The sequence below is a fragment of the Arvicanthis niloticus genome, chromosome 1 (assembly GCF_011762505.2).
Source record: "Arvicanthis niloticus isolate mArvNil1 chromosome 1, mArvNil1.pat.X, whole genome shotgun sequence".
Classification (NCBI taxonomy): domain Eukaryota; kingdom Metazoa; phylum Chordata; class Mammalia; order Rodentia; family Muridae; genus Arvicanthis; species Arvicanthis niloticus.
The window spans coordinates 38,819,191-38,833,550 of NC_047658.1; the positions used below are offsets into that span (position 1 = coordinate 38,819,191).

The 14,360-nt window shown below is 44.3% G+C and overlaps 1 protein-coding gene across 4 annotated transcripts in view; it reads right to left on the minus strand.

The window, feature by feature from the left end:
* The window catches only part of Lrrk1 (leucine rich repeat kinase 1), a 135,562-nt gene that overhangs the window by 83,499 nt on the left and 37,703 nt on the right, over positions 1-14,360 (minus strand). For all 4 annotated transcript variants that reach the window (XM_076935476.1, XM_076935471.1, XM_076935480.1 and 1 more), the window contains one exon: positions 4,833-4,996. In XM_076935476.1, the coding sequence (XP_076791591.1) occupies positions 4,833-4,996 (164 nt within the window). The remainder of the gene's footprint in view (positions 1-4,832; positions 4,997-14,360) is intronic.

Sequence of the window (14,360 nt, forward strand, 5' to 3'; positions counted from 1 at the left end):
CTCTCTTCTCTATCATCCCAGAATGGATTTATTTTCTCTTCCTTCTTGAAGGGCATTCTCCAGGCTATGGGGTTCTAGGTTGACCCTTTTCCTCCTTTTCTTTAGTGCTTTGTGTCACCTCCTCTGGGTCCCCTGTATCTGATGATGTCTTCCTGATTGTTTTCCTTGTAAGGAAACAGCTCGTCCTGAAGCAGCTCGCTCTCACTGGAGCTTTCAATAGTTTTAGTTTATCTCTTGTTTTCACAGTGGCTTGAGGATGACACGTGGGGAGCACTGGTCCCCGAATTCGCTCCTGTTGTGGACCCTCTAGCTTCTCCACTGCTGGCTCTGTCTTCTCTGCTTTGGGGGAGTTTTCAGTTTCCTAAATTAGGGTTCAGTATGTTTCCTTCCACGCCTTCTGGACTCCAATAGCATGAGTTCAGCTAAAATTCTCACCTCTCATTGAGGTTCTCTTCACTTTCAATCTCTTACTCCTACCTCTCTCCCTCTCCCCTCTCTCCCCCTTTCTTCTCTACCCCTCCCCTTTTCCATCTCCCTCTCCCTATCTCTCCTCCTCCTTCTCTCTCTCTTCCCTCTCCCTCTTCTCTCCTTCTTCCCATCTCTCCTTCTCCCCCTCCCTCTCCCCTTTCTTCTCTACCCCTCCCCTTCTCCTTCTCTCTTTTCCTCCTCTCCTTCTTATCTCTCTTTATCTCTCCCTTCCCTCTTTCCATCTTTCCCTCTCCCCTCCCTTTCCTTTCTTCTTCTCTCCCTCCCCATCTCTCCCTTTATCTTCTCTCCTCCCTCTCCTTTCCCTTCCTCATCTCTCTCTGTCTTTCTCCTCCCTTTCCCCCTCTCCCCCTCCCTCTCCCTTCTCCCTCTCCCCTTTTCTCCTTCTCCCCAAACTATCAGGGTTCCAATTCTTTCTTCTGTCTTCTCTATTCTAGACTTGATTCTGTCTACAAAAGAAACCTTCAACTATTGTATTTTAGAGACTCTACAATATCCATTTCATTCTCCTTTGCTCCTCCGTGACACTCCTTCTTTGGAGATGCTTACTGTTTACTTTTGCTTTAAGCACGCTCATGTTTGCTTCATGGAGTGTTTGGTCTGTTTTAGAAGTCTTGTCTGAGCTTCCAAACATCTGACTCATCCAGCTGCGGATGTCTGTGGCCGCCCTGTTCTCACTGAGTGATACTTTTCTGTTTCCTGGGGAGAGTGTGTTTATTAGGATCTGGTGATTAGTGGAAAAGTATTTTTAGAATGGGGATCTTATTTAAGTCCTGGGCTTGGACTCTGCTAACTCTAGTGGGTGAACAGTGGGGTGGATTAATCACTCTTGGGTGGGCTGGAAAAACAGGAACCACACAGAATTAGATGGGACCAGGGGAATGGACTCCTGGTTCCTGTTGGTTAGGAAGGTCTTTCGTGTTCCTTAGGTCTCCAGTGGCAGCTGTGTGTGTGTGTGTGTGTGTGTGTGTGTTGGGGGGATGGTTATTAAATTACTGCTCCCAGCAGCCTTCTTGGATGACTTTTCCAGTATCTTTAGGTTAGAACCTCTCCACTTGGCCTTGGCTGGAGCGAGATGGAGAAGTACTGCAGGCACCGCTGTGGCGTGGTCGGGCGATGCCTACAGACTGTGTCTTCATGCTACCCTTGCCAGGTCCTCTGGCTTTCCTTAGAGCTTCTTTGTCCCTGTCCGTTTGTTTCTGAGTTGCCAGCTTCTTTGTGTTTAGTCTGGGATGCAAAAAAGTGAGAGGGACCCCAGAGATGCAACACCATCTTTCCCCCAGCTCTAACCACACTAGCAGGTCTTTTTCTCTCCCACTTGAAAATGTCCGTTGCTGTGTACAGCAGATGCATGGTTCTCAGGTACACAGAGATAGGAATGCTGAAAAGCACACCAGTTTCAGCTTCTCTTTAGTTTTAAAAACCATGTGTATTTGTTTTTATTTTTTATATGGACTCGTGGTTTGCCTGCGTACATGACTTTCCTCTGCACGCTCGCATCTATTCCTTCTTAATGGAAGCAGAAGTTATTTGCTTATTTACTGAAATTATACTGAAGAGCTTTCCAAATTGTGTTGACATGTTATATGATGCTTTGGGAATTCTTCATAACATCCTATGGCCAGGGAACACTGGGGATCACATCATCCTGTGGACCTAACGGTTGGGCCATCTCCCACTCATAGGTGTGGCCCCGAGAATTCATAACCAGAGCGACATCAAATGTCCTCTTCACGATGCTCTTTGTCTTCTAATCTCTTACTTCTCTGAGAGCAGGCTGGAGGTTTAAAAATAGAATCATTTCTAACATTCAATTAAATGTAGACAGATTAAGCCTATGCTAATCAAAGTAATGTAAACAAAGTATGGATGAAGGGTTTCCATGGTAACATTCGATTCTTATCCTCCTTGAGCTGTAGGCAGGGGGGTTATTTTGGATTTGCTTTTTAGCAAATGGTTTGGCATAGGTAATAAAACTTTAAATACCATGTATGAGAATGTCAAAATGAAACTCACTGTTTTATTCTAATACACTAACAAAAATATGTATACCTATACTTTCCATTTGGGATACCCATGCATGATAAGAAAATAGCCTTACACTAAGAAAACAAATAGGCCACATGAAGCTCAAGAAGGAAGACCAAAGTGTGGATGCTTCCGTCCTCCCTAGAAGAGGGAACAAAATACTCACAGGAGGAAATATGGAGATAAAGTGTAGAGCAGAGACTGAAGGACAGGCCATTAAGAGACTGCCCTACCTGGGGATTCATCCCATATACAGTCACCAAACCTAGACATTATTGTGGATGCCAAGAAATGCATGCTGTCTAGAACCTGATATAGCTGTCTCCTGAAAGGCTCTGCTAGAGCCTGACAAATACAGAGGTAGATGCTTGCAGCTAACCATTGGACTGAGTACGGGGTCCCCAATGGAGTTAGAGAAAGGATTGGAGGAGCTGACGGGGTTTGCAGCCCCATAGGAAGAACAACAATATCAACCAACCAGAACCCTCAGGGACTATACCACCAACCAAAGAGTTCACATGGAGAGACTCGTGGCTCCAGCCATATATGTGGCAGAGGATGGTCTTGTGGAGCATCAATGGGAGGAGAGGCCCTTGGTCCTATGAAGGTTCGATGCCCCAGTGTAGGGGAATGCCAGGGTGGGGAGGTGGGAGTGTGTGGATGGGTGGGGGAACACTCTCATAGAAACAGAGGGAGGGAGGATGGTATAGGGAGATTCAGTGGGGAGTGAGGGACCGGGAGAGGGGATAACATTTGAAATGTAAATAAAGAAAATCTTTATTTAAAAAAAAAAGAAAAAAGTAGGCAAAAAATTTCATACAACATTATTGGTAAAAAAAAAAAAATTGAAATAATCCAATCTAGAGGAGTAGATTGAATTTAAATTATGTTCTCTCTATCACAGGGAATGTCATGCAACTATTAATGGTGATGGTTGCAATGAGTTTATAGTCCTGAAGAAAAGTCTTGGTATAATAGACACAAACAAGAAGTATATGTAAAACAATAATTTATCATATATTATCAGAAATGGCAACACTCCCCAGAGCAGCAGGCTAGAAGAAAGCGTACCAAGTCAGTGAAGAGGGAGTGTCTGGGCATCAGGAATACCCACAGCTTTTATTCCTTATTTCCTTTACTAACAGGTTTTCCCAAAGTTTTCTGAACACATGCTGTTTTTAATATAATAGAAGAAAGTATGAAGTCAGTAGATAAAATCTGCAGAGGGCACTTGGCTCTTTAGATGTAGGGAGCCCGTTCACAACCCTGCAAGGCCGGGCACCGAAGGGGAAGGTGATAGCAACGTGCCACTGAAATAACCACTGAAAGGAACAGTCTCCACACGGTCAAGTGCAAATCGAGCTGTTCCCGACCAATGCTGGAGTCCCATGAAGACTCTGGCAAACAGAAAATGATCCACAAGCTGGGAACATGATTAAGCTGGTCCAGTACTAGTCTAGACGGCATCAGGCATCCACCGTCATCACCAGCATCTTAAACCTGGCTGTAATCCCTATCCTGGAGGTGAGGTGGAGGCAGGAGAATCCGACGACGTTTAGAGTCAACCTTGACTGCATAGTGAGTTAGGGGACAAACTGGGATCCATGAGACTTTACCCCTTCTCCCCACTCTCCCTCCCCCACTAAAAGGGAGACTTTATTCCTCCTTTCCAGTGGAGGGATAGGTCAGTGGGTAAAAGGGTGGGGGGGAGTGCTCTGTGGATAAAGTGCTTGCTATGTAAACATGAAGACCTGTTTGGATACCCAGTAAACACGCAAAACCCAGATTCATTGGTGCATGCCAATATAACCTCAGTTCTAGAGGTGTGGATTCAGGAAGTTCCTGGGGTTTTGCTGACCAGCCTAGTGTAACTGAGATGACAAGCTCTGGGTTTAGTAAGAGATCGTATATCAGAAAATATGGTGGAGGGGCTGGAGAGATGGCTCCATGGTTAAAAGCACTTGCAGCTTTTGCAGAAGATCTGGGTTCATTTGGTTCTCAACACCCACATCAAGGCTCACAACTGTCCATAATTTCAGGGGACATGACGCCCTCGTCTGGATTCCTTGAGTACTGCATGCCCATGGGAGCGCTTTCTACTTTACAGGCAAAATAAATAAAGTAAAAGTAAATAAATAATAAAAATAAACTAGAGAGCCATAGAGAAGACACCCTGCGTAGAGCTTGGGTTTCTGCATGCATACACAGGTAAGCATATCCCTCCTCCCTCTCCCACATACACAGACACACACACACACACACACACACACACACACACACACACACACCAGAAAGTCCAGAGCAGGAGCTCACCCTACCTTTTCCTGTGGAGATTCGCTCTCTTCACAAACTTCTCTGAGCAGGTCACGGGCTCGGGAGAGGTTTCTCTGCTTGTATGCAGTGTGGATTTCTTCCATGCTGGGGCACTGCACTGTGGAGTTGCCACCTGGTAAAGACAGTTTGCTGCCCATGTCTTCGGCACCTGCGTGGGAGGACATGTACACATGGCATCACTGTGGCTGGTGACCTCTGGGTAGTCATCGGAGGTGACAGTGGAGGAATGCATTACCCATGACATAATGGGGTCTGGGGTGGGGGTGGATTAGAAAGAGAATCCTGAAATGCCTCTGTCAGCAAGCTTCTATATCTTTGGGGACCTGTAGCCATTCTGGAAGGCATTTACTGGGACAGTGGGAAGTTTAGCACAGCTCAGCGATGGCTGCAGGGGACTGCCAACTGCATCTGCTCCAGTGCCCTGGGCAACAGGAGGCAGACAGCATTCTGATGAGAGAGCCGGTTGTTCTAGCAAAAGGATTCACTGCTGTGCCCTTCTTAGGGAGAGAGCAGCTACTAACGTAACACTCAAAAGCTCTCAAAAAGTCAAGTGACTGGGGGCTGATAATCTTTACCTCTGCATGGACACATTACTCTGGTATCTCCAGCAACCCTTTGAAACTCTGGGCCTGGACATGCTTAGACCATGTGTGTGATTAACCCACCCTGTCCCTAAGATGCCTGGTGACCCTGCCATGGTGATTATTTGAATTGTGGCTTCCTGTAGACATGTTCTTGTTCTCTATAAGTGAGTGCTAGCCTGTCCTGGTTAGAAGAGGAGAGGTGGGATGCTCTGGACAGCTGAGCATCTGGTGCTGCTTGGAAGGAGAGGACTTGGTGCTTAGGTCCTTATGGAGCAGCTGGACACAGCCAGGCACTGCACTGGGTGGAAAGATATGGGTGAAGAACATCACTGTTCTCCATCAGTGTCTCGTTCTAGAACAAGGCTCATATTAGAGGTCTGAAAGCTCCCAGATGTTGACAAATGCGCTTTGGAAGTCCCCTAAATGTTTTAAAGTTCTTCCCAAAACTGTTCCTCTGAAGTATGTGTATATTTCTCTGGAAAGAAAAGTGAAAGCGTTCTCTCTACAGATGTTACAGAAAGGCTGTAGCCGACGAGGAGCTAAGCCCTGAACTACATTCAGTGGCAGGAGAAGTATGCTGAGAATTCTATGATTCATGGCTAAGAGTCACACAGGACAAGGGACCCTGGGATAAGAGGTGGAGCTGGTGGCCCACCACCTGCATCTCTCAAAAGGGATGATGTATGCAGGTGCTTTCCTTTGTTGTATATTGATTGCTAAATAAATGTTGAGCAAGGCGGCCCTAAAACGCAGACATCACAAAAGTGAACCACATAAGAGTAGCTAACATTTGGAGAATGCTTTTGAAGCTTAATTTCTTTGCAATAGCATTGGTTATAGTTTGGACTTTAGCTGTTCCTCAGAAGCCCATGACTTAAAGGCTCTATCTGCAAAGCCACGATCCTGCCTGCTGGCAGAGCCGTTAGCAGATGGGCCTGCTGGGAAACTGTCACATGACCCGGGGCAGAGCCTTGGGGACCTAGACCCCTTGGTAGCTCTCATTCCCTCTCTGCTCCCTCTCAGTCCCTGAGTTGAACATTTTAGGATCCTCACAGACTCAAAGCAGTGGAGCGAATATGTCTTGGAACAAAACTATGAGCTAAAATGATCTTTTTTTTTTTTTTTTTTTTTTTTTTTTTTTAATGTTGGTTAGCCTGGGTATTCTGTTATAGTGAGGGAAAACTGGCTACCCAACAAAGCGCAAAAATTACATGCTTAGAAATAAATTTCACAAAAAGATGAGTAAGATTGAACTCTGGAAAAACACTGCCAAGAAAATGAAAATCTGTGTAGCCAGAAAGACCTCACATGCTCAGAGAGCAGAGAGCAGAGACTGTGAAGGTGCCAATCGCCCTGCCTTAGGCACAGATTCAGTTTCAGTTCAAATACAATCCCACTTGGACATTTTTTCCCTTCACAAAATTATATCATATTTTCAATTTTGTATGGAAACCTTGAAGAACCTTGAATAGTCCAAGCAATCTTGAAAAAGATTTATATCACCTAATTTCCAAACTTATCGTAAGGCTCTCATAAGCAGGCAATATGATACTAGGGTAGACAAATATTCCTATAGGACATAACTGAGTTAATAAACAAAGTCATGTGGCTGGGGAGATGGCTCAGATTTCCGCAAAAGCATGAGAACCTGAGTTCAGATCCCTAGCACTCAAGTAAAACCCAGGAACTGTGGGCACAGCCTGTCACTCCAAGGGTCAGGGGTGTGGAGAGAAAGCTCACTGCAGCCAGCTTAGTTGAATTCATGAGATCTGAGTCCCGTGATAGAGGCCTGCCTCAAAAAAGAATGTGGACGGGCCTGGTAGAGGGCTGAGTGGGTAAAGAGCTTTCTGGACAAGCATGGGAATCAGAGTTTAGATCCCGTTAGGTGAGTCTGGCAGCCCTCTTGTGATTTCAGGCTTGGGACGGCATAGATGGGATCCCCAGAGCCAGTGAGACCAGTGAGAGAGCTCTGGGTTTGACTGAGACCCCAATGCAATGGATAACATGGAAAAGCAATCAAGGGAGGTTCCTAGTATCCACCTCAGACCTCTGCATGTGAACACACACACATGTGATCACACAGACACACGCACATATACACACCACACGCATGCACATCGCAAACATAAACATAGAAAAGAAGAAAATAAAAAAGATGAAGAGTGACCAAAGAAGTCATCTGGTGTTGAGTTCAGTGGCATGCAAGCACACACCACACCTACACAAACATACACCTATAAACTACACATAAGCAAGGCATACAAATACATACCACACCTACACAAACACATGCATATAACACAGACACATACACACATGCACAGGCATATAAGCACACACCATACCTACACAAAAATACATGCATATAAAATACACACTCACACACACATATATACATGCATAGGCATACAAACATACACCACCTTGCATAAAAACATGCATACAAAACACACACACACATATACATTCATACACAGGCACACAGACATACACCACACCTACAGAAACACATGCATACAAAACGCACACACCACATAAACACACACATGTACACACATGCACAAATGAACACATACACATAGCAAATACACAAAGACTCGTATTTGGCTATCTGATTAACTTTCGACACAGGTGCCAAAACACAATGGGAAAAAGAGTTTTCAATAGATGGTCCCAACATAACCAATGTCCTCATTATTTGGGCTGGAGAGGTGACTGAGCAGTTTAAGAGCATTTGCTGCTCTTCCAGAGGAGCTAGATTTCAGCTCCCAGCACCCACATGGCAGTGAACATCTGCCTGTAACTTCAGTTCCAGGGGATCTGACCCCATCTCTGGGACCCTGAAGTCACTGCATACCCACTTTCCATACATACATACATACGTACGTACGTATGTACGTACATACATACATACACACACACACACACACACACACACACACACACATGCATACATGCAGGCAAACCTACTCACACACATAAAATACAATTAAATGTAAGAGATGTTTGTCTCTCGTAGTGCACAAAAGTTAACCTGAGATGGACCATGAACCTAAAACATACAGGCTAAAACTATTAAGGTCCTAAGACTTCAGAGAAACCTAGGTTCCTTAATGATGCTGTGGTGTGACACGGTCTGAGCGTCTCTCAGGTCCGATGGGATTTAAGGCTTGGGAACAGGACAACACTACTGGAAGTGCTTTAAAGGGTGGGCTCATGGGAGGTCCAGGTGATGAAGGCTGAGGAAGCGCTCATTGTCAAGGTGTGACCCCCTGTCTGCTCCTGCACTTACGGGACTGCCTGGCATTCAACACAAGGTCCCCCCCTCTGCTGAGCCAGTGTGGGCTCACTCAGGTTCTGAGCCTCTAGAACTGTGACCCACACAAACCTTTTTTTTTTGTCAAGTTGCCTGTGTCCGTACTTTGTTACAGTGGAGAAAAGATGAGCAATACAGAAGGTCTCAGAAAACATGAAGGAAAACTACCAAGTTATACTTGACTAAAGAGCTTAGAAGCGATGAAAAGTTGCTAAATTAGACAAGAGTTTAGTGTTATATAAGCTCATGAAAAGGAATCCTTTAAAGAAGCAGGCAAATCCTGGTGTGGAACACACACAGCGTTGTAAAACATATCTGAAAAGAAATGCTACATAGATTACCATAAAGAATGTTTAAAAAACTATAGCACAATAACAAAAAGACAACACAATTACAAAGAGTCAGAGATCTGAACGGTGGAAGACAGTCAAGAACTCAGTACCATTGCCAATCAGGGAAACACAGAAGCCGCAACGCAACAATACCCGCGACACTCCCACCAGAGCACTGGCCTTTAAGAAGGCATGTGCAATCAGAACGCTCAGGCCCGATGGGCTAGAATATAAAATGTATAATTAAATTATAGACAGCTCTGGTGGTTTCTTTCACAATGGAATACACACTGACCTATGGTCTGCCAGTGCCGATCTTAGACTTTTACCCAGAATGAGTATGTCCAAAAAAAGTTACCCAAAAATGCTCCTAAAAGTGACAGTCATGACACCTCCCAGCTTCAGGTAGCGCTGGTGTCCGTCCATAGGAGCATGAATAAGCAAACTGTGGGGCCGTGACTACTCAATAATAAAAGGAATGAACTATCGACCACTCGGATAGGAATCTCAAAATCAAAATGCTGAGAAGATAAAACCTTGCACAAAGTGATACTATTTCTTGGTGTGTGTGTCTGGGGATGGGGGGAGTAGGGAATGAAGACATTGCTTGTGCTGATGGTTCCAGATCCTGATGGAGTTTGCATTACACATTTGCTGTATTTGCTAAAATGTATCAAAGGATAATTTAAAATATGTGCAGCACACTTTGTAGGCATTTTATCTAAAAAGTTATAAATATCATATATATATATATATATATATATATATATATATATATATTAGTTAAGGGTGAAAAGTAAGTTGGTAACTTACTTTAAAATCATTAGAAATGGGATGGACTCATAACAAACTCTAGGTGGTAGGTGTGTCGGAGTAGCCTGGTTCAATTCCTTCAGTATGACTACATGTTAGGAATTTTTTTTCATAATAACATGTTGGGGGAACGGAGGTTTATATTGTCAAACCCTACATTCAGGGGCCAACATCTGACATACAGTATGAGCTTCCCTATCAACCCAGGGGGAGAGAAAAAAAAAAAAAAAAAAAAAAAACCTTTGTGCAGAAGCCAAGGTAAGCTGCTTACAACCTCAGTCAACACCATCCAGAGTCATTACACACACTGACAATTTCCAAGGCAATTGTTCTGAAAATCCATGCCGGGTAGATCATCACTTATGGCTGAGAGCTTCCCTGAGGCGTGAGGATGGCTAGGTCTGAGGGGAGATCTTGGGTTCTGTTTCTGGAAAGACAAGACAGCTCTGCATGTGAGTGGCTACACACACAGCTTCTCTCTCCAACACACAGGACAGTTCCCATGAATTATTCACAGTCTGAGACCCAGGCAGCTGAGAGCAGGGCTGGGCGGGAGAAGGGCCATTAGCAGGGGTGAGAAGGAGGCGGAGTCGACCCCACCAGCACGGGGGCACTTCATCATTTCACGGCTCATCTTTCAGAATTAAACAGCCGCTGTCTCATAATCAGCCAGTGTGCCTGCATGTCTTTGCTTCTGCTCCTCTTAGGAACACAAAGGCAGCTAGATCCTGAAGTGACATAAAGGAGAGCCATGAATTTCCTACATCTATACAGGTCCCACAGTGCACGGGAAATTACAAGAGTGCTTTGATTTTAACACCGTATTTAAATAATGCCGTGTGCAGTAGCAGGTGTCATGGAGATCTAAAACTGCCCTGTTCGAGTTAAAGTCCTTGAAATTGGGTTTTTTTTTTTTTTTTTTTTTCAGTTTGGTTCCCAATTTCCTTAAGTTGTATGAACTTCCCATGTGTACTTTAGTCTGGGGTTCTAGTGAGCTGGGGCTCTAGTCTGATCAGACTGTTGGACAGGTACTAATTCATGTTACATGCAGCTAACTACCAGTTCTGCGTAATTTCCAGAGATGCCAAACAGGAAGGTTAACATGTATTCATACTGAAAGAAAAAGTGAGATTCCAACAATGAGCACTGAGGATTGATTGTGAGAGATAGACAAAGGAACTACAGAAAGTTCTCTAAATTATTTTCCAAGTTTCTTGAACTGGAGTGGGATGGCTGATTTCTTTTAAGTGGTAGAGAAATGACACACACCCCAAGAGTAGAAAGCCAGAGAAACACCTCATGTTCAAGACAGCCTTACCATGATCAGATACCTTTTTTACAGGCAAAGATGTTCATAGAATTTCTATTTGTTTAAGCCCAAGACATTACAGTTCGATAATTGTGAATTGGTCACTTTGATACAAAGTCTAAAAGTAATTGAGACTGCTTAGCTATTTGTACCTATTTATTCAGGGGTTTATACTTACCACTTTGCTCAAAATAACACTTCTTTTTCATGGTAAAACACTTATCACTCCTCATATACACTTGAAAGTCATATGAAAACATAGAGACCCAAATCTACTCTATTTCAACAAAACTTGATTGTCACAAGTAGGAAGAGCTGAAAATAGAATCCTGAATAGCTTAGTTTCAGATATTAAAAACTCTTATCGGCTTTATTATGTCCTTATTTTCCTAAATAGCGACAATCTTTTCCAATATACACAACTACAAACAAGCGTGTCATTTGCTTTAAATACAAATTAAGATGCCTGCCCAGGTGCACAGAGGAAGAGAAATGGGAACCAACAGCATCTTAAAAAAAAAGATTCGGCTTCTAAAAGAGTTGCCTGTCAGATTTTTAGCAGAGTTGATCAGAAGGAGGGAACAGAAATGTGGTCCCTGGTAAGCCCATGTGGAGTTACCCAGGAACATGAAAAGAAGCACTTAAAGTGAGCTCAGAGCTCATGACTGCGGTGTTCCTGATTGATGGCAAACATGAGTAGCAGCCGTGTTCTGGATGCTCCAGACATGGGTGGTAAATTCAAGTCCATTATGGGAAGAAACATTGGTTAAAAGAAGAGAAACAGTCTGTAACCCACAGAAAGAGAACATCATTTGTGTTTGATTCTTGCTTTCAGCACAGCATTCTATTTATACTGCCAGGCTCACACAGCACCCTACACTATCAGCCCCATCTAGGGGAAATGAGTTTCTTGGCAGTTACCCCATCCCTGGGACTTACATAATTCTTGTTTTAGAACAACAAATTATTCTGACTACAAACAAACTAGCAGAAAGGATTCTCATCTGTTGGTGATTTACAGCAACAGAATCCCACAGATATTACAGAGCAAAGCTGTTGGGACCCTGTCACTTATCCTAGGAGCTCAGACACGGGGACACCGCAGGATAGCCTCCTTTGTCTCTGTACCTCAGGATGTTCTGTCTCAAAGCAATTCTTAACTTTTTTCTTCTAGAGCAGGGTTTGTCATTTCTCCCAACAAAATAACCAAAAACATATTCTCCACTGCTTTACCCTACAAATAGAGGGCAATGGATAAATTATACAAAAAATGGATTTAATTCTGAGATCTAAGTTTGTGTGTGCATAGCATGTGTGTGTGTGTGCATGTATATATGCATGTGTGCATGTGTGTGTGTGAGAGAGAGATCTCTCATTAGTGCTGAAGTAAATGTTTGTGACAGGAGGCAAAGACTATTTGTCCATTTAAAATGTATGGTGCCTTTATATTTGAGAGACACATTTGTGACATTCAGAAAAGGAACTGCCATTTTATTGGAACACCCATGACATTGCTAATCACACTCACCTCCATCAACAGAACAGCAAACGGGTCAAGTGACCCATCAGCCCTCAGCTCACTGCAGAACAAAGACAAGCACACTCCAGGAAGCTACGCTACCAACCTGGTCAGAGTTGTTTAATGACCTTCATCCACCAAGTCCCCATGTGGCCACAGCACCAGGAAGGAAGGCTGGGCCTCCTCAGAGGTGACACCCTCTTTGCACTTCAGCGTTCGCCTTGGTGACCCTGGCTTTAGAAGTCGTCAGAGAGCAGGATGCTTCTCTCTTCCCCAGACACCAGTGGAAGGTTTTAGCTTCAGCTGCAGTTTTTACCTCTGGGTCACATTACGGTGAAATCCAAGCCTTTATTTCTTTGGGGGAAGAGGCAGAAGATACAGGGTGCAGGGGAGGGAGGTGACCCTCCGGAGGCAATTCCTCCTGGCTCCAAATGGCTAACACTCAGCTCCATCCTGCCTGCTAGCTGCTGCACCAGCATCAGCATCAGCAAAGAGAGCAAAGCAAGGGCTGGGATAAGAGCTGGGGACCGGTTGTAATCCTGAGATGAGTGAGTTTCGTTCCAGCAAAGCTCCCAGGTATAGACAGAACTACACGTCTAGTCTCATCTAATCTTTGGAAATTTTCATTAGTAAAAGACAGATGGGTGGTCATATATACAGACTGCTCCATGGGAGAAACCACAGAAAGGACCTATTTTCTTTAATTAAACACACACACACACACACACTCTCTCTCTCTCTCTCTCTCTCTCTCTCTCTCTCTCTCTCTCTCTCTCAGGAGATTGCATAGGTAAAAGCATGCACTATATAAGCCTGATGAGCTGAATTCAAATCCTCAGAAGGCACCTAAAACCCAGAGGTGGCAGCACAGGCACCTGTAATGGCAGCATGTACCTGTAATGGCAGCATGTGCTTGTAATATCAGCATGCACCTGTAATGGCAGCATTCCCTTACCAGTGATGGCGAGAAGACAGGCCAGCTAGCCAGACTAACACACTGGTGAGGAGACTCTGCCTCAAAGGAGGTAGAAAGGTGAGGAGTAAAGTCAGAGGTTGTCCTCTAAGCTCTATGTGTGTACCACGGCAGGCACAGGTCTGTAGACACATACAATCAAACTCTCTCTCTCTCTCTCTCTCTCTCTCTCTCTCTCTCTCTCTCTCTCTCTCTTTCTCTCTTTCTCTCTTTTACATGCACATACACACACTGAAACCAATCCTAAAATACCATGTTATGCCCACATCCACATGACACAGTAAAAACTGGAAAGATAAAATTCACTGCTGGGAGAGTGTGGTGAAATCAGTGCATCTTATGGTACCTTGGCCATCGCTGGAGATCTTACAAATGTCATGGCTATTCATAAAGCAGGAAGAAAATCCCGTGTAACCAGCCCCAATAGGAGGTTCTAATAGTGGACCTGTGGTTTTCTCTTAGGAGTCAACCTGTAGAATAACATACCACAAACAGAAAGCTACAACTGTTACTTCCTGCAGAGCTCCCGTGCCAGCCAGTGAAGCGCCAGACAGCCAGGGAGTTGGCAACATCAAGGAAGTAGATGCTTGGGACTCTCCCATAGGACAGGGGCTTGGCTTATGTCAGTGAATACAGTACCCACAACCCTGTGAGGGAGAAGTCCCA